Raw genomic sequence first — 26,728 nt, 5'->3', positions numbered from 1 at the left:
GATGGGCATAACCCTTCCAAACAATAACCTCTTACCTCTCCCCTCCTCCCTGTCTTCCATCAGCAACAGCCTTCAATAAAGGTAAGTGTCATGTGTAATGTTCATTCTTTTGTGCACGTAAATCTATCTTTAAGGTAAAAAATATATTTTGCTGATACTTCTGGGTGTCTGGAACAGATTAATCACATTTACATTATTTCTTATGGGGAAAATGGTTTCGGTTTTGGCCGATTTCAGTTTTGGCCAATGGCTCTGGAAAAGATTAAACACGAAAACCGAAGGTCCACTGTACATGGATGATGACCAACAAACTCACTCTCAACATAGACATAACATACTTCATGCTGTTTGGAAACAGAGCCTTAAATATTAAACTTAATACAGTGGAACCTCGGCTTACGAGTGCCCCGCCATACAAGTTTTTCAGGATATGAGCAGTTGCTAGGTCAATTTTTTGTTTCTGGACATGAGCAAAAATTCAGGAAGCGACCTTCTCCCTCAAACAACTTTTTTTTAGATCTCCAGATATTATAAAAATAAAAGTGAATATATAATTGTAGTTCATTTTTGTGATGTATTATGTTGTTTTTACTGCTTAAGACTATAACTGCAACAAAAATAATAGTATTTCTTACCCTAAATTGTGGGTGCCTGTGTTTGTGGATGATTGTGAAGAGTGGAGAGTTATGCTTTGGCCCTACTGGGCTGAGGTGGATGGTAGAGGTTCTGGTACTGAAGTCGATGGTTGTGCTGGAGTCTGCATAAATTCTGTAATGGATTTCTGTTCTATTTTACCCTGCAGTACATTATACAACTGACAGTAAGGCATCAGCTGCTCTAAACACTATTTTGGGGTCCTCTTCAGTGAAAAAGTCTAACTTCAAGTCATTCAGTAAGTCAGGCAAATCATTCAGTCAGTAAAGTCATCAAGTCAAGACAAGTCAAGTCAAAGTCAAAGTCAGTCAAGTCAGTCAGTTAATCAAACACTCATATTTACCTCATTTTATGTGCACAAAGTGAGCAGGAATTCCGCAGGAACGGATTAATGACATTTCAATTACAGTGGACCCCCAGATATCGTAGTCGTCGGATTTCACAACATTCGGTAATCGTAAAGTTTTTTCCGTCAAAATATTCGCTCAGTGATTGTCATTTACTTCGGTAATAGTTTTGTCCCAAATGCATACAAGCGGCTCCAACACAGCAACAGGCAGTGTGCCATTGTTTATCAGTGAGCGAGCACGATTCCATGCATTCATACGATACATTTCCTAATATTCCACTCATTTTAGTACTGGCAACTGCTAAATAAGCCACCATGGGCCCAAGGAAAGCTAGTGCCAGCCCTTGGTGAAGAAGGTGACAAACCCGACAGAATTAACTAACACCCAGGTACTACTTGCTTGCTAGGTTAACAGGACAACAGGTGTAAGGAAACATGCCCAATGTTTCCGACATTGCCACGAATCGAACCACACTGTGTGCAGCGAAAGTAATTATATAGCTAGCAAATAGCCCTTTTTTTTATTAGGTGCAAGATGCAAAATAAATTACTAAATTACACAAGCCTATGCAAAGTACCTAAATCATACTGATATACAGTAGGGCCCCACTTATACGGCGGGTTAGGTTCCAGGCTGTCGCCGGAAAGCAGACATCGCTGGAAGGCAGAACGCCATTTTTTCCATTTATAAATGCATATAAATGCCAGACAACAAGTTTACACTAAATTATATTAAGTTAGTAATAGAACTAGGCATTAAAAACACACAAAGTAAAATACAGTCACAGTAAATTCATTACTTATCTTAAAGTATTTGTAATCTTAATGTAGGGAGAGAGGTGAGTAGTACTTATTTGTAGGAAGTCAGGTGCAGGTAGCCCAGGTGTAGGTAGCACTGGCTCCCCATCTCATACTTAATATACGATATTTAAAACATCCCAGAGGTAAAATACACATACAGTACACTCATTATTTACCTTAAAATATGTGTAGTCTTAATATAGGAAGAGAGGTGAGTAGTATTTATTTGTAGGAAGTCAGTGTAGGTAGCCGGTAGCTGTAGCCCGCCTGGACTACACCTACCAGCTACCTACACTGTGGCCCAGAGCCATATTATTAACATTGACATGCCTTATTCACTTATTCACTTTAGATGCCATCATAAACGAAGGTAGAAGTAATGAATAATTCGTGCCGAAAATTGTAAATAAAAGCGGAGTGAGGGAGTGGCTGGGCCAAACGCAGATTCATACATGTTTTCTCTGATGGCTGAACAGAGAAAACGTAATGTTGTCCCTCCACCCGGCTACCACACAGCTCCACAAGTATTATCAGAGCACACATAAAATATGCAATAAATGCCAGACAACAAGTTTACACTAACTTATATTAAGTTAGCAATATAAATAGGCATTAAAAACACAATAAAAGGTAAGATACACAGAGTACACTTATTACTTACCTTAAAATATTAATATTAATGTGCGAGAGGTGAGTGGCAGGGTGTTTATTGAATAAAATCAGAATGGCACACCATCATCCTCTAACTTGGCACTTAAAGCAAGAGGCTAACGACTTCTCTTTTTATTACAGCTAACCTTAGACGCCATTGTCAATGAGAGCCAACTAGTTAACGAAAGAGTAAACGAGAGAGAGAACGCGATACAGAGTCGAGACAATGTAAGAACACAAACTGAACAGGTAGTGGACAATCACTTGGTCAGGCGAAATAAATGCGTATTAATGTGTGTCTACTTTTAGTTCATTCAAGTCCATTTGTAAGAGTTTGTAAAACATTTACCTCATTATTTTTTATTTTAATAATAATTACCTCACAATACAAATACTCTTACATTGTGTACAAGTTAGTTCAGAATAAACAAACAGCAACACCATTTTTAGAGTGAATGAAGATAATAATATGGTGGACTCCCGGTTTACGATATTATTTCAATCCAGAAGTATGTTCAGGTGCCAGTATTGAACGAATTTGTTCCCATAAGGAATATTGTGAATTAGTTTAGTCCATTTCAGACCCCCAAACATACACGTACAAACGCACTTCCATAAATTCACTTACATAATTGGTTGCATTGGGAGGTGATCGTAAAGCGGGGGTCCACTGTATTAATAATAATAATAATAATATTATTATTAATAATATTATTATTATTAATAATATTATTATTATTAATAATATTATTATTATTAATAATATTATTATTATTAATAATATGTATTATTATTATTAATAATAATAATAATAATATTATTTATTATAAAAAGCATTAAACCCACAAGGGTCGTGAATTGCTATACATAGAGTAAAGGCATACGAAAAGAATATTTTTCTACAGTTAACCCCCAGTTTGACTAGAGAAAACATAATTCTTCCAACACTACCTACACAGCTGCTTTGTAAACAAATCTCATATTTACATCAATTTTTATTCTGAGTGTATGTATCATGTTTATATGCTATGTAATGGGTTTCATATATAATTTTGAGGAAAATCTCATAGATGGATTAATGAAAATGCCTATATTGATGTAAAATAAGACATTTAGTGTGCCCAAGAGTGATTATTATTGGGAAAGAGTGGCGTCATGAGTAAAGAGAGACTTAGCGATTTTAATGTGTACCTGCACACCAGCACAGTGTGTAAGTATATTTAGGTACAGGTACACTTTAGTATAATTATCAGAGTACATATAAAATATGCAGTAACTTTAAAACACTTGAAATTTTGGAAAGTTTCCTGACATAATTGATGTGGTCACAGAAAATGTAAACAAACCGGGTGGGGGGCGCCGTATTTGAAAGACTGCTTGCCGTATAGCAAATTTTGGTTATAATTTGACATCGCCGTATTAGCGGAATGCCATAAGGCAAAATGCTGTAAAGCAGGGCCTTACTGTATATATATTTTTTTTACATTATATAAGCCTTCACAACTAACCTGCTGTGTATTCACGATTCTCTGGCGTGTTTAGTGGAGGTTCTGTCAATAAAAAGTAATGATCCTCTGGTTCAGCTCGCAGATACTTAAATATACACTGTTCCATAAACTTCTCCATCAGATCCCAGTCTTCCACAATGCCATGCCGTACTGGATACTGTGAAATATAAGATTTGGCCACTAATTGTTCTTTGTACTGTTTGTAAGAATTTACAAATATACATAAAATTATAGTATAGGCAATTTTAGTTACCTAAATAATATTCTCACCCACTGCTTCTTATTTAAATATTTAATAATTTTTCTCTCGTCTTTCCTTTTTGTTAACACGTTGAATTAAGATTTGGTGCCTGCATCAGACCTACATACCTGTAAGCACCATGGCCCAGCTAACTTGTCAAGTCCCTCTTGAAGACAGTACGAGGTCTGTCAGGAATTCTTATATCTCAAGGGAGTGGGTTGGAAAGGCTTTGACTTTATGATTATCAAGTTATCCAGTACTTACTGTAACTCAGCTTTTCATGAAGACTCTTTTGCCTTGTTTACCATATCTTCTGCTCTCATAAGGGGTTATTTCAGTACCTTCGGTAATGATAATGAAGGTCTTTCTCAGCTACACTTCATGCAGTGCACTAAAAGTTCTCTGCATACTTTCTAAACCTGAAATTCTCCTGTTAAATATTCCATATGACAGTCACCATAAGGGGTCAACTCTGCCAAACAGCTATATAAAACTTCCTCCTACAATTACATATATCTGCCAACTTCCAAGCAAATGGTTGAAAAACAAAAATTTTGCAAATATAGCCTGAAACAAAGCAAAACGCTGTAGTGGGCTATATGACCACCAGACTTGTGGATAAATCTGACATGCCGGTTTTTATTTTAATCAGGGTGAATCTCTAAACCTGTAGGTCATACAGTGCCTGGGGAATAACAGGCACTCAAATTCAATCTATGAAAGGAAAGGATAAGTAGAGTTTCTTTGACCAAGAGCCCTTCACCAGCATCAAGAGCCCTTCACCAGCATCAAGGAGCCATCCTTGAGAGGCTATTATGCAGATACATTGTGAAATATATTAGAAAATACTAACCTCACTCAATCTATACCTTTCACAAATTGGGAAAAAACTGACTATGGATTGTTTCCTGCATCTCATTCAAGAAATTCTAAACAACAGATGAAAGTTGCTCGATTTACAAAGCTCTTTAACAAAATTTCATTCAGTAAATAGAGAAAAAGGTAGCTTATGAGAGGATTTTACAAAGCAGAAGTGTTATAAGAAGAGCAGAGTATATGGAGAGTAAAAGATAGGTGAAGAGAGTGGTGAGAGAGTGCAAAAGGAGAGCAGATGATAGAGTAGGAGAGGCACTGTCAAGAAATTTTAATGAAAACAAAGAAAAAAATTTGGAGTGAGCTAAACAAGTTAAGAAAGCCTAGAGAACAAATGGATTTGTCAGTTAAAAACAGAGTAGGGGAGTTAGTAGATGGGGAGATGGAGGTATTTGGTAGATGGTGAGAATACTTTGAGGAACTGTTAAATGTTGACGAAGAAAGGGAGGCGGTAATTTCATGCACTGGTCAGGGAGGTATACCATCTTTTAGGAGTGAAGAAGAGCAGAATGTAAGTGTGGGGGAGGTACGTGAGGCATTACGTAGAATGAAAGGAGGTAAAGCAGCTGGAACTGATGGGATCATGACAGAAACGTTAAAAGCAGGGGGGGATATAGTGTTGGAGTGGTTGGTACTTTTGTTTAATAAATGTTTGAAAGAGGGGAAGGTACCTAGGGATTGGCAGAGAGCATGTATAGTCCCTTTATATAAAGGGAAAGGGGACAAAAGAGATTGTAAAAATTATAGAGGAATAAGTATACCAGGAAAAGTGTACGGTAGGGTTATAATTGAAAGAATTAGAGGTAAGACAGAATGTAGGATTGCGGATGAGCAAGGAGGTTTCAGAGTGGGTAGGGGATGTGTAGATCAAGTGTTTACATTGAAGCATATACAGTATGTGAACAGTATTTAGATAAAGGTAGGGAAGTTTTTATTGAATTTATGGATTTAGAAAAGGCATATGATAGAGTGGATAGAGGAGCAATGTGGCAGATGTTACAAGTATATGGAATAGGTGGTAAGTTACTAAATGCTGTAAAGAGTTTTTATGAGGATAGTGAGGCTCAGGTTAGGGTGTGTAGAAGAGAGGGAGACTACTTCCCGGTAAAAGTAGGTCTTAGACAGGGATGTGTAATGTCACCATGGTTGTTTAATATATTTATAGATGGGGTTGTAAAAGAAGTAAATGCTAGGGTGTTCGGGAGAGGGGTGGGATTAAATTATGGGGAATCAAATTCAAAATGGGAATTAACACAGTTACTTTTTGCTGATGATACTGTGCTTATGGGAGATTCTAAAGAAAAATTGCGAAGGTTAGTGGATGAGTTTGGGAATGTGTGTAAAGGTAGAAAGATGAAAGTGAACATAGAAAAGAGTAAGGTGATGAGGGTATCAAATGACTTTGATAAAGAAAAATTTGATATCAAATTGGGGAGGAGTATGGAAGAAGTGAATGTTTTCAGATACTTGGGAGTTGACGTGTCAGCGGATGGATTTATGAAGGATGAGATTAATCACAGAATTGATGAGGGAAAAAAGGTGAGTGGTGCATTGAGGTATAAGTGGAGTCAAAAAACGTTATCTATGGAGGCAAAGAAGGGAATGTATGAAAGTATAGTAGTACCAACACTCTTATATGGGTGTGAAGCTTGGGTGGTAAATGCAGCAGCGAGGAGATGGTTGGAGGCAGTGAAGATGTCCTGTCTAAGGGCAATGTGTGGTGTAAGTATTATGCAGAAAATTCGGAGTGTGGAAATTAGGAAAAGGTGTGGAGTTAATAAAAGTATTAGTCAAAGGGCAGAAGAGGGGTTGTTGAGGTGGTTTGGTCATTTAGAGAGAATGGATCAAAGTAGAATGACATGGAAAGCATATAAATCTATAGGGGAAGGAAGGCGAGGTAGGGGTCGTCCTCGAAAGGGTTGGAGAGAGGGGGTAAAGGAGGTTTTGTGGGCAAGGGGCTTGGACTTCCAGCAAGCGTGCGTGAGCGTGTTAGATAGGAGTGAATGGAGATGAATGGTACTTGGGACCTGACCATCTGTTGGAGTGTGAGCAGGGTAATATTTAGTGAAGGGATTCAGGGAAACCTGTTATTTTCATATAGTCGGACTTGAGTCCTGGAAATGGGAAGTACAATGCCTGCACTTTAAAGGAGGGGTTTGGGATATTGGCAGTTTGGAGGGATATGTTGTGTATCTTTATACGTGTATACTTCTAAACTGTTGTATCCTGAGCACCTCTGCAAAAACAGTGATTATGTGCGAGTGAGGTGAAAGTGTTGAATGATGATGAAAGTATTTTCTTTTTGGGGATTTTCTTTTCTTGGGTCGCCCTGCCTCGGCGGGAGACTGCCAACTTGTTGAGGAAAAAAACAAAAAAAAATATGACAAGTTAAATGCAACTACACTTGCAAGCAAAAACTTTTTTTTAATACACTAACCATTTCCCACAAAGGCAGGGAGACCCAAAAAAGAAGAAACAAAAGTTTTTTTGTTTTTTTCATTTGGTAAATTGTACATTTTTTCATTTGGTAATTTGTACAGGAGTTATTAGCCCTTTGCTCCTAACATTTTAGTAGTCTCTTACGATAAGTATGGCTTACAGAAGAAGGATTTTTCACCACTTACCGGAGCCCAAAACTACTACTACTGCTTCTTTCAACAAACTGATGGTATCCCACCAAAGCAGGATGACCCAATAAGATAAACAGAAGTTTCTCTTTTTAGCTTTAGTAATGTATAGAGGAGAAAAAGTTACTAGCCCCTTGCTCCTGGCATTTTAGTCACCTCTTACAATACACATGGCTTAGAGAGGAAGAATTCTGTTCCACTTCCCCATGGAGATAAGAGGAAATAAACAAGAACTAGTAAGGAAGTCAAAGAAAACCCAGAGGGGTGTATACATATGCTTGCACATCCATGTGTAGTGTGACCTAAGTGTAAGTAGCTAGATGTACCTGAAATCTTGCATGTTTATGAGACAGTAAAAAGACACCATCAATCCTACCATCATTTATTTTCTTATTTATTTATTTATTAATTTGAACATGATACAGAGAAGTACAAGGAATACAATTTTTAAAGTGCAGCATGCCAAAGCCCCTTGTATGCTGAGCATTATGGGCAGGCTTAAAATTAACTTAAGATTAACTAAGCAATGATATATTCAGTGGTACAAAAATTATTGCAAAACAGATAACAATTTAGTACAAATGAGTATTACAAAGACAGGTCATATGGTTATTTACTGTGTTGCTGTGTAATCAGTAGAATGGAGTATTCTGTTAGGTAATGAAGTTAAATAGTAACTAAGTTTGATTGGGTCACAGGTTGACATTTATGAGATACAATAATGAGATACATATATGAGATACAATTTATGAAATACAATTATTCAGTATTTATTTAGTTGTGGGTGCGTAAGTGATTTTTGAGAAGAGACTTGAATTTATAAACAGACAGTGTTTCTTTTATATTCACAGGTAATGAGTTCCAGATTTTAGAGCCTTCCATGTGCATTGAGTTTTTGCATAGCGTGAGATGGACACGAGGAACATCAGAGTGATCTGTGCCTTGTGTTATGGTCATGTGTTCTGTTGAGGTTGGTAAGGAGATGTTTGAGGGGAGGGTTTATGTCAGAGTTAACTGTTCTATGTATGTAGTAGGTGCAGTAATAAGTATGGATGTTTTGTATTGTGAGTAGGTTTAGAACTTTGAATATTGGTGGAGTGTGCTGTCTGTAGTGGGAATTTATCATCATTCTGACTGCAGCCTGTTGTTGGGTGATTAGTGGTCTGAGATGGTTTATTGTTGTTGAGCCCCATGCACAAATTCCATAGGTGAGATAGGGGTAAATAAGCGAGTGATATAGGGCCAGGAATGCTGACTGTGGAACATAGTACTGGTTCTTCGATAGTATGGCTACGGTCTTGGAAATTTTTTGGGAAATTTGTTGTATATGTGTTTGAAATTTCAGTCTATTATCAAGGTGGATTCCTAAGAATTTTCCCTCTGTGAGTTTTGTGATAGGTGATCCATTTATCATTATGTTAAGAGACATCTGTAGCTCTGTTACGAAACTGAATGTAGTAGGTTTTGTCAATGTTTAGAGTAAGTTTGTTGGTCCTCATCCAGGTTGATATTTTCTGTAATTCGGTATTTACGGTATTGGCCAGCATGACTGGGCTCGGGTGAGAGTAGACGTATATAGTGTCATCTGCAAATAGTGGGGGTTTGAGTAGTTGTGATGCATTTGGTAGGTCATTTATATATATGAGAAAGAGAAGAGGGCCTAGGACACTTCCCTGTGGGACAACAACTGTAATTGGCTGTGTGGAAGAGTTTGCCCCATTTGTGTACACATATTGGCTTCTGTTGCTGAGGTATGACTTTAGGTAGTTGAGGGAGTGCCCTCTTGTACCATAGTGCGACAATTTTATGTGGAGCAAGTCGTGGTCAACTGTATCGAAAGCTTTACGCAAGTCAATGAAGATCCCCAGTGGGACTTCTTTTTTCTCTATTGCTGTATAAATATGTTCTAGCATGTGGTTAATAGCATCATTAGTATTTTTATTAGGCCTGAACCCAAATTGACAGGGGTTGAGTATGTTGTGGGAGATGAGGTAGGAATAGATATGCTTATGGATTAATTTTTCAAAGATTTTAGAGAGAGGGGGTAAGTTGGATATTGGCCTATAGTTATTCAAGTCTGTGTGGTCTCCTCCTTTATGGATTGGGGTGACCCTTGCTATTTTGAGAACTGTAGGAAAGGTAGAGGATTCAATGGATTTGTTAAAGTGTGTTGCAATGATTGGTAATAGCACCTGTGACACTTTTTTGTATATAATGGGTAGTATTTAAATCTCCTGTCTTGTTTTTTAGTTTGTTGATAAGGGAGACTTCAGTTGGGTTAGTCGGAGCTAGGAACAGTGTGTTCGGGTAGTTGCCAGTGAGGTAGTCATTGGGTGGGGTATCTGAGCTTGGGATTTTAATGGCAAGGTTTTTTCCTATAGTGGAGAAGAAATCATTGAGTCTGTTTGCTGTTTCAGCAGGTGGGAATTGGGGTTCATCTGGTTTTGTTAATTCAATTTCGCTATTTTGTGTTATCTGTTTTGTTCCTAGTAGTATTTCTGATAGGGTTTTCCAGGTCTTTTTTATGTCACCTCGTAAGTTGGATAATCTGTTCTCATAATACAATTTTTTAGCCCTTCTTATTAGGCTGGTTAGGATTGACGAGTAACGTTTTGTTTGGTCTCTGGTTATGTGGCCCATTCTGTACTGTTTTTCGTATAGGTGCTTTGTATTTATGGATTTCAGGATACTGAGTGTTAGCCAGGGACTGTTCAGTCTCTTCGCAGTCATCTGTTTATTTTTTTTAAGGCAGTGCTTGTTATAGAGGTTTTGGGTCTTTTTTAGAAAATTATTAATACATTCGTCAATATCTGTATAGATTTCTAGCTCAGTGTGCCAGTCAATGTTTGTCACTGCTGCTGTGAAGTTATTGATAGCTGCCTCATTGTGAAGTCTGAAATTGACTTTAGTAGTGTCTAGGGGTAATTTGCCAAGGTTTGTTATGAGGAAGGTAGGGTAATGGTCTGTGGTATTATCTGTGATTATGCCTGACCTTAAGGGGGATATGGTGTTGGTCCAGATGTGGTCAAGTAGGGAAACACTAGTCTCTGTAACTCTTGTAGGTTTTGTTACTGTTGGTAGCAACATGCAGTTACTCATAGTGTTTGTGAATTCAGTAACATGTGGGTCTTGGTCTTGTAGGAGATTCATATTGAAGTCACCTGAGAGAAGTAAGCGATCTTTGTTCATGCGTGCATCAGTTACCATACTTCCTAGGTTTTCACTAAAATGGCTAATGTTTGACTGTGGTACTCTGTAGATGTTTATCACTGTGAGAGGTTTTTGTAGGTATTTGGAATTGAATTTAGCTATTATATATTCCCCATGTTCATCCCTTGTGCAAGTGTTAATGATACATTCTAGTTGGTCTGAGTAGTATATAGCTGTGCCACCCCCTTGTTGATCTGGCCTACAGTTGTGTATGGCTGTGTAACCAGGAATGGCATAGACATCTGTAGTATCAGGCTTTAGCCAGGTTTCGGTGAGAGGAATGATGGACATACTGGCATGCAAGGAATTTAGTAATGCTACGAGGTCATCGTTATGTTTGCTTAAAGATTTGATATTGTAGTTAAAGACAGTTATGTAGTTGTTGGCTCCGAGAAGTGCCTTTGATTGTTCTGCTGTGTAGTAATTACAGTTACTCTTTGATTCATTTAAGTCATTAGATAAGAGGTTGGTATCAGGATCAATGCTTGTTATCATAAGCTTTATAGTGAATCTATAGTTAGAATTAAGTATAAGACAAAGTAAATATTCTAAAGCTATAAAATAGCACCTGAATTATTTTAACAAATGTAAAAAATATGAGCTAAGGTAGCTCTTAAAGCTAAAATAAATGAGGCAATATAAAAGGGACTAAAATAATTTGTGGTGAACAAAAAAGATGGTAGGTTGGTAGACAGCAACCACCCAGGGAAGTACTACCGTCCTGCCAGACGACTGTGAAACAGAAACCTCTAACTGTTTTGCATGATGGTAGGATTGCTGTTTTCTTTTTCTGTCTCAAACACGCTAGATACCAGGGATATCTTGCTACTCCTACTTACACTTTGGTCACACTTCACAGACACGCACATGCATATATATATACATACATCTAGGTTTTTCTCCTTTTTCTAAATAGCTCTTGTTCTTCTTTATTTCTTCTATTGTCCATGGGGAAGTGGAAAAGAATCTTTCCTCCGTAAGCCATGCGTGTCGTATGAGGCGACTAAAATGCCGGGAGCAATGGGCTAGTAACCCCTTCTCCTGTAGACATTTACTAAAAAAGAGAAGAAGAAAAACTTCATAAAACTGGGATGCTTAAATGTGCGTGGATGTAGTGCGGATGACAAGAAACAGATGATTGCTGATGTTATGAATGAAAAGAAGTTGGATGTCCTGGCCCTAAGTGGAACAAAGCTGAAGGGGGTAGGGGAGTTTCAGTGGAGGGAAATAAATGGGATTAAATCTGGAGTATCTGAGAGAGTTAGAGCAAAGGAAGGGGTAGCAGTAATGTTGAATGATCGGTTATGGAAGGAGAAAAGAGAATATGAATGTGTAAATTCAAGAATTATGTGGATTAAAGTAAAGGTTGGATGCGAGAAGTGGGTCATAATAAGCGCGTATGCACCTGGAGAAGAGAGGAATGCAGAGGAGAGAGATTTTGGGAGATGTTAAGTGAATGTATAGGAGCCTTTGAACCAAGTGAGAGAGTAATTGTGGTAGGGGACCTGAATGCTAAAGTAGGAGAAACTTTTAGAGAGGGTGTGGTAGGTAAGTTAAGTTTGGGGTGCCAGGTGTAAATGATAATGGGAGCCCTTTGATTGAACTTTGTATAAAAAGGGGTTTAGTTATAGGTAATACATATTTTAAGAAAAAGAGGATAAATAAGTATACAAGATATGATGTAGGGCGAAATGACAGTAGTTTGTTGGATTATGTATTGGTAGATAAAAGACTGTTGAGTAGACTTCAGGATGTACATGTTTATAGAGGGGCCACAGATATATCAGATCACTTTCTAGTTGTAGCTACACTGAGAGTAAAAGGTAGATGGGATACAAGGAGAATAGAAGTATCAGGGAAGAGAGAGGTGAAGGTTTATAAACTAAAAGAGGAGGCAGTTAGGGTAAGATATAAACAGCTATTGGAGGATAAATGGGCTAATGAGAGCATAGGCAATGGGGTCGAAGAGGTATGGGGTAGGTTTAAAAATGAAGTGTTAGAGTGTTCAGCAGAAGTTTGTGGTTACAGGAAAGTGGGTGCGGGAGGGGGGAGGAGCGATTGGTGGAATGATGATGTAAAGAGAGTAGTAAGGGAGAAAAAGTTAGCATATGAGAAGTTTTTACAAAGTAGAAGTGATGCAAGGAGGGAAGAGTATATGGAGAAAAAGAGAGAGGTTAAGAGAGTGGTGAAGCAATGTAAAAAGAGAGCAAATGAGAGAGTGGGTGAGATGTTATCAACAAATTTTGTTGAAAATAAGAAAAAGTTTTGGAGTGAGATTAACAAGTTAAGAAAGCCTAGAGAACAAATGGATTTGTCAGTTAAAAATAGGAGAGGAGAGTTATTAAATGGAGAGTTAGAGGTATTGGGAAGATGGAGGGAATATTTTGAGGAATTGTTAAATGTTGATGAAGATAGGGAAGCTGTGATTTTATGTATAGGACAAGGAGGAATAACATCTTGTAGGAGTGAGGAAGAGCCAGTTGTGAGTGTGGGGGAAGTTCGTGAGGCAGTAGGTAAAATGAAAGGGGGTAAGGCAGCCGGGATTGATGGGATAAAGATAGAAATGTTAAAAGGAGGTGGGGATATAGTTTTGGAGTGGTTGGTGCAATTATTTAATAAATGTATGGAAGAGGGTAAAGTACCTAGGAATTGGCAGAGAGCATGCATAGTTCCTTTGTATAAAGGCAAAGGGGATAAAAGAGAGTGCAAAAATTATAGGGGGATAAGTCTGCTGAGTATACCTGGTAAAGTGTATGGTAGAGTTATTATTGAAAGAATTAAGAGTAAGACGGAGAATAGAATAGCAGATGAACAAGGAGGCTTTAGGAAAGGTAGGGGGTGTGTGGACCAGGTGTTTACAGTGAAACATATAAGTGAACAGTATTTAGATAAGGCTAAAGAGGTCTTTGTGGCATTTATGGATTTGGAAAAGGCGTATGACAGGGTGGATAGGGGGGCAATGTGGCAGATGTTGCAAGTGTATGGTGTAGGAGGTAGGTTACTGAAAGCAGTGAAGAGTTTTTACGAGGATAGTGAGGCTCAAGTTAGAGTATGTAGGAAAGAGGGACATTTTTTCCCAGTAAAAGTAGGCCTTAGACAAGGATGTGTGATGTCACCGTGGTTGTTTAATATATTTATAGATGGGGTTGTAAGAGAAGTAAATGCGAGGGTCTTGGCAAGAGGCGTGGAGTTAAAAGATAAAGAATCACACACAAAGTGGGAGTTGTCACAGCTGCTCTTTCCTGATGACACTGTGCTCTTGGGAGATTCTGAAGAGAAGTTGCAGAGATTGGTGGATGAATTTGGTAGGGTGTGCAAAAGAAGAAAATTAAAGGTGAATACAGGAAAGAGTAAGGTTATGAGGATAACAAAAAGATTAGGTGATGAAAGATTGAATATCAGATAGGAGGGAGAGAGTATGGAGGAGGTGAATGTATTCAGATATTTGGGAGTGGACGTGTCAGCGGATGGGTCTATGAAAGATGAGGTGAATCATAGAATTGATGAGGGGGAAAAGAGTGAGTGGTGCACTTAGGAGTCTGTGGAGACCAAGAACTTTGTCCTTGGAGGCAAAGAGGGGAATGTATGAGAGTATAGTTTTACCAACGCTCTTATATGGGTGTGAAGCATGGGTGATGAATGTTGCAGCGAGGAGAAGGCTGGAGGCAGTGGAGATGTCATGTCTGAGGGCAATGTGTGGTGTGAATATAATGCAGAGAATTCGTAGTTTGGAAGTTAGTAGGAGGTGCGGGATTACCAAAACTGTTGTCCAGAGGGCTGAGGAAGGTTTGTTGAGGTGGTTCGGACATGTAGAGAGAATGGAGCGAAACAGAATGACTTCAAGAGTGTATCAGTCTGTAGTGGAAGGAAGGCGGGGTAGGGGTCGGCCTAGGAAAGGTTAGAGAGAGGGGGTAAAGGAGGTTTTGTGTGCGAGGGGCTTGGACTTCCAGCAGGCATGCGTGAGCGTGTTTGATAGGAGTGAATGGAGACAAATGGTTTTTAATACTTGACGTGCTGTTGGAGTGTGAGCAAAGTAACATTTATGAAGGGGTTCAGGGAAACCGGCAGGCCGGACTCGAGTCCTGGAGATGGGAAGTACAGTGCCTGCACTCTGAAGGAGGGGTGTTAATGTTGCAGTTTAAAAACTGTAGTGTAAAACACCCTTCTGGCAAGACAGTGATGGAGTGAATGATGGTTAAAGTTCTTCTTTTTCTGGCCACCCTGCCTTGGTGGGAATCGGCCAGTGTGATATAAAAAAAATAATAAAATAAAATGGCAAAATAATGAGCTTATTACACTTGAGCACCTGAGAATAGCACCTTGATTATTTTAACAATTGTGAATACAGTAGGGCCCCACTTATACGGCAGGTTAGGTTCCAGGCTACTGCCAGGGCCGGATTACCGCATAGGCAAACGAGGCATTTGCCTAGGGCCCCGCGCATTTGGGGGCCCCGCGGTCCAAGGGGTTCAGGGGCTCATCCAAGACTGCGCACATGGTGCAAGTACAAAGGGATCCCTACCTAAAAAGTTCAAGTGTTTGGAGAGTAAAATTGATTTTTAAAAATTAATCAAAACAAAAATGTTAAGGGAGGTACTTGATAGGGTTACTTGACCAGTAAAGACGCATGGACCAGTGAAGACGCATTTTTGGTAAAAATACTATAAAGAAAAACCTAAAAACGCAAACTGACTTCCGTTTGTAAGTTTTAAAAGCACTTTGTCCTGTCTAAGTCTTTATCATTTCAATAACAGATCTCAATTGATTGATGTTCTACATCACTTCCGTCGCAAATGCTTAGTTTCCAAGTTGCGACGGAAGTGATGTAGAACATCAATTTACTACATATTTCCCCAGAAACACATAAGCCACATCAGATAATCGTTGGTTGGGTGAAACTGAAAATTGTCCCTGCATTCTTTAATTCTCATGTCCTTATCTATGGTGGTAGGCCATATATCATGCAAAACATAATGATTAGTTTAGTTATGAAAATGGTAATATAAATACCATTGTGCATTGTTCTTGGACTTAGTATGATTTCTGTTTAAGTAAACTGGAGATCAAGGAGGATGAATTAGTAAAATATTCGTAGCCCAAATCACTAACCTAATCTATGGTAAAAGTTCTGTATATGACTTCTTTCTGGTAACGTTTTTAATTTTTAGATGCGCAGCCAGAGGAAAGGGGGCTACAAGGGCCATATCCCCCAATTGTCAGAAAAAAAATTAATAATAATTAAAAAATTAATAATTGATAATGAAAAATTTGTATTTGCATGATTACAGACAGTGATACATCCTCATTATGGTATCTCGTGAACGTGATGTTGGACGTTCTTATGCGAGTGGGTCACAAAAGAAAGAAGAAAATTCAAGAAGAAGAACAGAAAAAGAAAGATGTAGGAAGCTGCAGAAAGATCACAGACATGCTCACGAAAACAGTTTCTGATGTTACCAGTACAGTTGAATCTGCAGATACGTCAGATCATACAGGAAGCCCTCCCTCCATTATTTCTCAGCCAGCATCTACTTCTTTTGTCTCCTCTCAATGTCTCAATGGACATTTCGTCCACAGGATCTGTCTTAAAAGATCCTGCCTCATGGCCAAATGTAATCCCAGATTCTCTACGTAATGCTTTCATTGCAGAAAACTTCAGTCAAACTCTGAACATTGACTTTAGGGAATCAGCAAGGATTTATGATGATGGAAGTTGTCGTCGTTTAAAGTCATCTATGTTTTATAGGAAGCTTGCAAATTCAGAAACTGTGAAAAGATCATGGATGGTATACTCTGAAAGCTCAGGAAAAGTGTACTGTTCAGCATGCAAGCTATTTTCTACCAGAGAAAATACCTTCACGCAGGGGTTCAATGACTGGAAAAATTCCAAGCGTTTCGAGGAACATGAAAACAGCACCACTCACAGGAGCTGCATTTTAGCCAGTGTATTTCGTGCACAGAAAAAAGGCTTATTGGATTCTCATTTGGAAAATCAAACTGAAAAAGAGCGCACTTATTGGAGAAAAGTTCTAGAAAGAGTTGTTGCTGTTGTAAAATTCTTAGCTCTAAGAGGACTTGCTTTCCGTGGAGAAAATGAGGTTTTTGGTTTGGAAAACAATGGCAATTTCCTAGGGATCATAGAACTGTTAGCACAATTCGATCCATTCTTAGCAAATCATGTGTCACGCCTTGGGAATGCAGGAAGAGGCACTGTATCTTACAAGTCATCTACTATATGCAATGAATTTATTGAACTGATGACTAAGAAGGTCCTCAATAACATCATAGCAGCTGTGAAAACTGCACAATACTTTGCAATAAATGTAGATTCAACACCAGATATTTCACATACAGATCAATTGACATTCATTGTTCGCTTTGTCGACTCCAGTGGTAAGCCTGTAGAGCGCTTTATAAAATTCATTCCTCTTTCAGGCCATGATGGAGAAACAATGATGACTGTAGTACTGGTTACTCTGCTTGAACATGATCTCTCTATTATGGTTTGCCGTGGCCAGAGCTACAACAATGCAAGTAACATGTCGGGTAAATATAATGGATTGCAAGCCCGTATCAAGCAAATCAACCCACTTGCTGAATATGTGCCCTGCTCAGCACATTCTCTTAATCTTGTTGGGTCATGTGCTGCGGAGTGTTGTGTCGCTGCAGTTTCATTTTTTGGACTTTTACAAGCGCTCTTTAATTTTTTCTCTGCTTCAACGCATCGGTGGAGTATACTGAAGTCAATCATTCATGGAGATGTCATCAAATCATTATCAACAACAAGGTGGTCAGTGCAGCATGATGCAACACATGCTTTGAAAGACAGCTTTGCTGAAATACATTCTGCTTTGATCCAAATAGCAGAGGATGAAAACCAGACAGCAACTACAAGAAGTGAAGCAGCCAGCTTAGCATCAAAATTGGAAGATTTTGAATTGGCCTTACTCTGTGTGCTTTGGGACTATATACTGGAATGGTTAAATGCCACAAACAAGACACTTCAGAAAATTGAAATTGAAATGGCTACTTGTGCTAACCTCTATGCAGGCTTAGTGGAATTTGTAAGCTCATTTCGCAATGATGAAGCTTTTGAAATGTTTGAAGAGAAAGCTAAACTGCTGGTGAAAGACTACAGTTACCGGGCTGATCATCAACGGTCAAGGAAGAGGAAACGCAATTTTGAAGAGCCAGACAATGAAATTGTGTTGCTACCAAGGCAGAAATGTAAGACAGCTACATACTTCGTCATTCTGGATTCACTGATTACAGAACTGGTGAAAAGAAAAGAAATCTACCAGAATCTCAATGACAAGTTTGGATTTCTGTTCAAAATTACTACTATGCCAGATGCAGAATTGAGAGAAGCTGCATTAAAGTTGCAACAACACCTTTCAGCAGAGGTTCAGGACACATTTGTTGAAGAAATATTTAATTTTTCTGGGTATATGAATCAGATTAAAGCTCCACCTGAAAAATGTGCGCCCTCAGCTGCTTTGAAGCATTTAAGAAATGCAGGTATCTCAGAAACCTTCCCTAATGTTGACATAGTGTATCGCCTTTACCAAACACTTTCAGTTACTAACTGTGAAGGAAAACGGTCATTTTCTGTTTTGAAAAGAGTGAAAAACCAGCTCCGTTCAACAATGAGCCAAGACAAATTGTGTAATCTAGCCTTGTTGACCATTGAGTCTGATCTAACAACAAATATTGATTTTCAGAATATAATTGATGATTTTGCCAATATGAAATCCAGAAAAAAGTTTATTTAAGAAATGCCTGTGAATATAAACAATTCTTTACTTTCTTGAGTTTACATTATTTGATAGTCTTATGCATGATGCAATGATAACAATAATGGTCAGTGATTTATAAAGGGAATAATAGTGCTGTAGTGGTTATGCTGAATATAATAGGTATATGATGTCACTACTTTAATAGCCTAATCTAGTAATACTATGCTGTCTTGAGTTTATTCTCTTTAAAATGCATGATTTAACAATATAGTTATAATGGCTGTTGGTAAATGGTTTTGGTTGTCTTGATGTACTTTCCCTATTAAATTTAATCTAAATAGCCAGAATGTATTTAATTAGACCTTAAACAGGCTCGCACCGACCCCCCACCCCCAAGCTGGAAGGGGTCGCTTCGCTTACCCGTAACTCAAAGGGGCCCCACCAATCTGAATAGCCTAGGGCCCGGAGACTTCTTAATCCGGCCCTGGCTACCGCCATAAAGTGGAAATCGCCGTGAAGTGGAACACCCTTTTTTTCCACTTATAAATGCATACAAATACTAGATAAGTTTACACTAACATATATTAAGTTAGCAATAGAACTAGGCATCAAAAAACAATAAAAAAAGTACAGTACACACATAGTGCGCTCATTACTTACCTTAAAATATTTATAGTCTTAATCTAGGGTGAGACAAGTAGTATTTATTGTAAGAAATCAAGTGTGGTATGTATGGTAGTCAGCCGGGCTACCATACCAGGCCACCTCACCTACACATAATATTCTATTACATTTAAGCATTCCAGAGCGATAAAATGCATATACAGTTTACTCATTACTTACCTTAAAATATTTGTAGTCTTAATCTAGGGTGAGATGAGTAGTATTTATTTTAAGAAATCAAGTGTGGTATGTATGGTAGTCAGCCGGGCTACCATACCAGGCCAACCCACCCACACATACTATTCTATGATATTTAAGCATCCCAGAGCGATAAAATGTATATACAGTTCACTCATTACTTACCTTAAAATATTTGTAGTCTTAATGTAGGGTCAAGAGTAAGTAAATGAGATAAAATGAATAAATGAGAGAGAGAAAGAATGAGTGCATGAGAGAGGACAGGCGCTGAGTTATGTAAACAAACCAGGCGAAGGTAAGTTTTGTAAACAAAAAAAAGTGTACACGTCTGGTTTGTGTACAAGTTACATTGTGTACAAGTTGTCTCTACATCGATATGGTAGAATAAATAAAGAACACTCCCATTCTCATGTAACATCATTTTGAGAAGAAATGGCGCTCTGAGTGAAGGCAATGGAAATAAGTCACTGACTTTTTTTGGGTTATCCTAGGTTCTCTACATATATGCTGTTATGTATGATAATCTATGTAACTGTATTTGTGTATACCTGAATAAACTTACTTACAAACGAAAGGAATAATTTTCTACAGTTACCCCCAGTAACACATTTTCTCTTATGTTAGATTAGAGGAAATGTTATTCTTGGCATCACTTGTACAAGTTATCTGGCTACCACATCTCATATTTGTGTTTGTTTATTCTATTGTGGGGTGTATTTATCATCTTTATACGTTATGTATCATGTTTATTATATAATTTTGAAAAAAATATCATGGATGGATTAATGAAAATGTGTTTATTAATGTAATATACGACATTTAATGAGACTCGGTGATTATTATTATTTCTAATATGGCGTCACTTGTGCAAGTCGTCTGGCTACCACATCTCATATTTATGTTTATTTATTCTACTGTGGGGTGTATTTATCATATTTATATGTTATGCATTGTGTTTATTATACAATTTTGAAAAAATGTCAGACAGATTAATGAAAATGTGTATATTAACGTAATATACGACATTTAAATGAGACTCGGTGATTATCATCATTACTAATATGACGTCTGGAGACATAAAACACTCTTACTGATTTTAATGTGTACCTGCATGCCAGCACAGTAAGTAAGTTTATTTAAGTACAGGTATATATAAGTATAATTATCAGAGTATATATAAAATATAACTTTTAAAAAACACTTAAAATTTTGGAGTTTCCAGACATAATGGAGAGACTTAGTGCTTACGGATCTCACAGAGAATATAAACAAACCAGGTGGGGCGCGGTGACCATATTAGAAAGTCAGGTGGGGGGAGCCGTATAGCGAGTTTTGGTCATAATTTGAAATGACCGCATTAGTGGAACGCTGTAAAGCAAAACGCCGTAAAGCGGGGCCCTACTGTATATGAACTAAGGTTGTTATATAAAGCTAAAATAAAAGAAAAAATATAAGGGACTAAATTTAGTAATGGTAAACAAAGTTAAAATGACAGATAGTCACTATGATATAATATTGATTTGGGAGTAAGATCTGATTTGTTATATATAATAAGTTGAGCAATATACAGTGGACCCCCGCATACCGTTGGCATCACATAACGTTAAATCCGCATACCGATACATTTTATCGCTAAGATTTTGCCTCGCATACCGCTAAAAAACCCGCTCAGCGCTATTCGTCCGAGACGCGTCTAATGTGCGGCCTGAGCCAGCCTCACATGTTCTGCCGGTGGCATTGTTTACAAATAAATAACAAAAAAGCACAATACCGTGACTGGAATGATACACAAATAACCCGCACATAAAAGAGAGAAGCTTACGACAACGTTTCGGTCCGACTGTGTGTGTATGAGTTTGTGTATGAGTGTGTGTGTGTGTATGAGTGTGTGTGTATGAGTGTGTGTGTGTATGAGTGTGTGTGTGTATGAGTGTGTGTGTGTGTATGAGTGTGTGTGTGTGTGTATGAGTGTGTGTGTGTGTGTATGAGTGTGTGTGTGTGTGTATGAGTGTGTGTGTGTGTATGAGTGTGTGTGTGTGTATGAGTGTGTGTGTGTGTATGAGTGTGTGTGTGTGTATGAGTGTGTGTGTGTGTGTGTGTGTATGAGTGTGTGTGTGTGTATGAGTGTGTGTGTGTGTGTGTGTGTGTGTGTGTGTGTGTGTGTGTGTGTGTGTGTGTGTGTGTGTACTCACCTATTTGTACTCACCTATTTGTGGTTGCAGGGGTCGAGTCCTAGCTCCTGGCCCCGCCTCTTCACCGGTTGCTACTGGGCCCTCCCTCTCCCCGCTCCATGAGCTTTATCAAACCTCGTCTTAAAACTGTATGGTTCCTGCCTCCACTACGTCATTTTCTAGGCTATTCCACTGCCTTACAACTCTATGACTGAAGAAATACTTCCTACTATCTCTCTGACTCATTTGTGTCTTCAACTTCCAATTGTGGCCTCTTGTTTCTGTGTCCCCTCCCTGGAACATCCTGTCTTTGTCCACCTTGTCTATTCCACGCAGTATTTTATATGTCGTTATCATGTCTCCCCTGACCCTCCTGTCCTCCAGTGTCGTCAGGCCGATTTCCCTTAATCTTTCTTCATAGGACATTCCCCTTAGCTCTGGAACTAACCTTGTCGCAAACCTTTGTACTTTCTCTAGTTTCTTGACGTGCTTTATCAAGTGCGGGTTCCAAACAGGTGCTGCATACTCCAGTATGGGCCTGACATACACGGTGTACAGTGTCTTGAATGATTCCTTACTAAGGTATCGGAATGCTGTTCTCAGGTTTGCCAGGCGCCCATATGCTGCAGCAGTTATCTGATTGATGTGTGCTTCCGGAGACATGCTCGGTGTTATACTCACCCCAAGATCTTTCTCCTTGAGTGAGGTTTGCAGTCTTTGGCCACCTAGCCTATACTCTGTCTGTGGTCTTCTGTGCCCTTCCCCTATCTTCATGACTTTGCATTTGGCAGGATTAAATTCGAGAAGCCATTTGCTGGACCAGGTGTCCAGTCTGTCCAGGTCTCTTTGAAGTCCTGCCTGGTCTTCATCAGATTTAATTCTCCTCATTAACTTCACATCATCTGCAAACAGGGACACTTCTGAATCCAACCCTTCCGTCATGTCGTTCACATATACCAAAAATAGCACTGGTCCTAGGACCGACCCCTGTGGGACCCCGCTCGTCACAGGTGCCCACTGTGATACATCATTACGTACCATGACTCGTTGTTGCCTCCCTGTCAGGTATTCTCTGATCCATTGCAGTGCCCTTCCTGTTATATGCGCCTGATGCTCTAGCTTCTGCACTAATCTCTTGTGAGGAACTGTCAAAGGCCTTCTTGCAGTCCAAGAAGATGCAATCAACCCACCCCTCTCTCTCTTGTCTTACTTCTGTTATTTTATCATAAAACTCCAGAAGGTTTGTGACACAGGATTTGCCTTCCGTGAATCCGTGCTGGTTGGCATTTATACTCCTGTTCCGTTCCAGGTGCTCCACCACTCTCCTCCTGACAATCTTCTCCATAATTTTGCATACTATACACGTCAATGACACAGGTCTATAGTTTAGTGCCTCTTTTCTGTCTCCTTTTTTAAAAATGGGAACTACATTTGCCGTCTTCCATACCTCAGGTAGTTGCCCAGTTTCCAGGGATGTGTTGAAGATTGTGGCAAGTGGCACGCACAACATATCTGCTCCCTCTCTAAGGACCCACGGGGAGATGTTGTCCGGTCCCATTGCCTTTGAGGTATCGATGTCCCTTAGCAGTTTCTTCACCTCCTCCTCATCTGTATGTATGTCGTCCAACACTTGTTGGTGTATTCCTTGCTGGTGTCCCCATCTGGTCTGTCCCCCCAGAGTCCTTCCTGTCTCTACTGTAAATACTTCCTTAAATCTCGTGTTGAGCTCCTCACATACCTCTTGATCGTTTCTTATGAGTTCTCCACCTTCTTTCCTCAGCCTTATCACCTGGTCCTTGACTGTTGTCTTCCTCCTAATGTGGCTATACAACAGTTTCGGGTCAGATTTGACTTTCGATGCTATGTCGTTTTCATACTGTCGCTGGGTCTCCCTCCTTATCTGTGCATACTCGTTTCTGTGTGTGTGTGTGTGTGTGTGTGTGTGTGTGTGTGTGTGTGTGTGTGTGTGTGTGTGTGTGTGTGTGTGTGTGTGTGTGTGTCCCATGGTGACAGTAGGTGATAATGAGTACACCATCCCCGTTCACAATTCCTTTGAAGCCTTAAGCAGTCTCGAGAATGACAATCCTGCTGATGATGTTGCTTCACATGTCTCTGACATAGATGATTTTGGGGATGAAGTGGAACAAATCTTTGCTGATGACAATCCACCTTTTTGTTTGCACATAACTTCCAATGCAACAATAGGCCGTATAGTGCAAGCATCTGTTCATAATGCGCCCGTTCATTTGTTCATGGACTCTGGTGCACAAGTCAATATTATCAGGTCTAGTTTGTTTAGGGATAAGCAGTTACGACACAACGTTCTCGTAGAACCGACTCATGTGTCCTCCCTTAGTGGAGTAGCTGGTTCTCACCTGCGTGTCCGAGGTCGGACTTCCCTAACTTTCTATCCAAGGTAGAGACTTCACTGCTTCCTTCCTTGTTGTCGACCAGATTACCTTCCCTGGTGACCTTCTACTGGGATTTGCTTCCATGCGAGACTTACGCATTGTGCTCGACCCTTATTGATGGCATGCCCAAATTGATGACTTGATCGTACCATTTTGGGGTTACCAGCTTGGATCCGAGATCTGCCATACTGCCGCAGAGTACGACATTCGAATTAAGTCCTTACAGGCCAGTGCATTTTCCAGTAGCGTACCCAAGCGGTCAGGCACTGATGATCCTGTCACTCCTGTCTGTGTTCCTGCAACTTCAGACTTGCAAGATAGTGTCCAGTTACCTCAAGTGTCCGAGGACGCTCTGACTACCTTGAGTGCTGAGCCTATCCCTGCAATGTCTGCTAGTTCAAGTAGTAGCTTCTCCACAGGGGACGCCTTGTCGGAAAACAATTACTTGCAACTAGTAATGCCATCTCTTGTTGATGTCACATGCCGTCTGCAGAAAGACGTTTCTGTCGCAGCTAGTGCCCTCACTAGAGTGTCTGTTGTTGTTCCTAGTGTTCCAGATGGTGATAACGTCCTAGTTGACAGTGATTCTTGCAAAGTAAAAGGTCTATTTGTTGAACCATCCTTACATGTTGTAAGAGATAGTAAGATCCATTTCTTCCTAGCTAACACTTCTGGTCACAGTGTTCGTCTCAGAGCAAATACCAATCTTGTTGACCTTGTTCACTATCCTTACCCTGTTCAGGTAGAGGATGAGTTGTCACCTGACCAGTGGGTCGGTGCTATTTCTACCGGGGAGACCTCATCCACTTCACTGGATCAATCTGTTCCACCAGTTGAGGAGAAAGACACAGCTCCCACTGACTTCCCAGATGAAGTCAAGCGTTTGTTGACTCTGTTGAACAAACGTCGTAAAGCCACTGCCTTACCAGGTGAGAAGATGGGTATAACGAACTTATTGTCCCATAGTATTCCACTTGAACCTGGTACGAGACCTATCTATATACCTGCGTACAGAATGCCTCATTCACAAGTTGCTGTTGCAGAAGAATTGATCAATCAAATGCTTGATGATGGAGTTATTGCACCTAGCAATTCACCTTGGAATGCGCCCTTGATCCTAGTACCTAAGAAGGATGGTACTTGGCGCCCAGTGATTGACTTAAGGAAGTTAAATGCGAAAACTATCCCAGATGGCTTCCCACTTCCTGTACTGGGTGATCTTTTACGTAACATCGGAGATAAAGTCTTCTCAACCCTGGATTTGTTACAAGGGTTTTGGCAAGTCCCTCTTCACGAGGACAGCCAAGAGCTAACTGCATTCTCCACTCCTACAGGTCATTATCACTTCCTCCGTATGGCGTTTGGATTATGATCCTCCCCTATCACGTTCTCAAGGCTCATGACTAATATCTTTAGAGGTCTCATAGGTAATGCACTTATGGTGTACTTAGACGACGTAATCGTCATGCCTAAAGACGTGGATACACACTTGAAGAGACTTGATGTAGTACTTGGTAAGCTTGAAGAAGCCAATTTAAAGATCAAACTGTCTAAATGTCAATTTTTCAGATCAGAAATCAAGTTTCTTGGTCACGTAGTCACTCCTAGAGGGGTTATGACTGACCAAAGTAAAGTAACTGCAGTACTAAATTTTCCAACTCCCAAAACTGCTGATGCCGTAAGATCCTTTGTGGGCTTAGCAGGTTTTTATAGATCTTTCATTGCCAATTTTTCTTCCATAGCTGCTCCTCTAACTGAGTTGCTTAAGAAAGATGCTCCTTTTGTTTGGACCTTCCGTCAAGAAAGAGCATTCCAAACTCTAAAAGAAAAGCTAACATCTGCTCCAATTTTGAAATTTCCAGATTTTTCTAAGCCCTTCTATCTGACAACTGATGCTAGTTCTATTGGCATAGGTGCCGTACTAGCTCAGAAGACTGATGGCAAGTGCAACGCAGTTGCATTTGCTAGCCGAGTCCTTACGAAGGCTGAACGTAATTATACAGTAACCGAGCAAGAAGCTTTAGCAATAGTATGGTCTTTAAAGCACTTCCGAGACATTATTTATCAGTACAGTGGACCCCCGCATAACGATTACCTCCGAATGCGACCAATTATGTAAGTGTATTTATGTAAGTGCGTTTGTACGTGTATGTTTGGGGGTCTGAAATGGACTAATCTACTTCACAATATTTCTTATGGGAACAAATTCGGTCAGTACTGGCACCTGAACATACTTCTGGAGTGAAAAAATATCATTAACCAGGGGTCCACTGTACTCTGTTCATGTCTTGACAGACCACGCTCCACTGATACCTTTATTCCAGAACAAACAACCTACTGGAAGGTTAGCCAGATGGACCTTGACTATTCAAGAGTTCAATCCCACCTTTGAACACTTACCTGGCAAGTCAAATGTAGTCGCAGATGCCTTATCGCGACATGTTAGTATAGTAACTGCAGACCCTCCATTTAGTGCTGAAGATGTAAAGAATGCTCAACGAACAGATCCCATGTGGTCTGGTGTGATTCGATTCCTGCTCCAGGAAGATCTTATTCTGACTGTGAAGCCACCAGCACCCATCAGTGACTTTGTCATGAATCAAGAATTACTGAATCGAACAGCCGAGTTGGTTAC

The 26,728-nt window shown here is 39.5% G+C and overlaps 1 protein-coding gene across 1 annotated transcript in view; it reads right to left on the bottom strand.

Annotated features, from left to right (window-relative positions):
- Window positions 1-26,728, bottom strand: part of Arp3 (Actin-related protein 3) — a 115,580-nt gene that overhangs the window by 79,287 nt on the left and 9,565 nt on the right. Inside the window, exon 3 of the mRNA XM_070084645.1 lies at window positions 3,964-4,120. Coding sequence (XP_069940746.1) covers window positions 3,964-4,120 — 157 coding nt within the window. The remainder of the gene's footprint in view (window positions 1-3,963; window positions 4,121-26,728) is intronic.

This window comes from Cherax quadricarinatus, chromosome 13, assembly GCF_038502225.1.
Source record: "Cherax quadricarinatus isolate ZL_2023a chromosome 13, ASM3850222v1, whole genome shotgun sequence".
In the NCBI taxonomy this organism is placed as follows: domain Eukaryota; kingdom Metazoa; phylum Arthropoda; class Malacostraca; order Decapoda; family Parastacidae; genus Cherax; species Cherax quadricarinatus.
The sequence above is the reverse complement of the archived record's forward strand: the minus strand, read 5'-3'. Positions and strand labels throughout refer to the sequence as shown.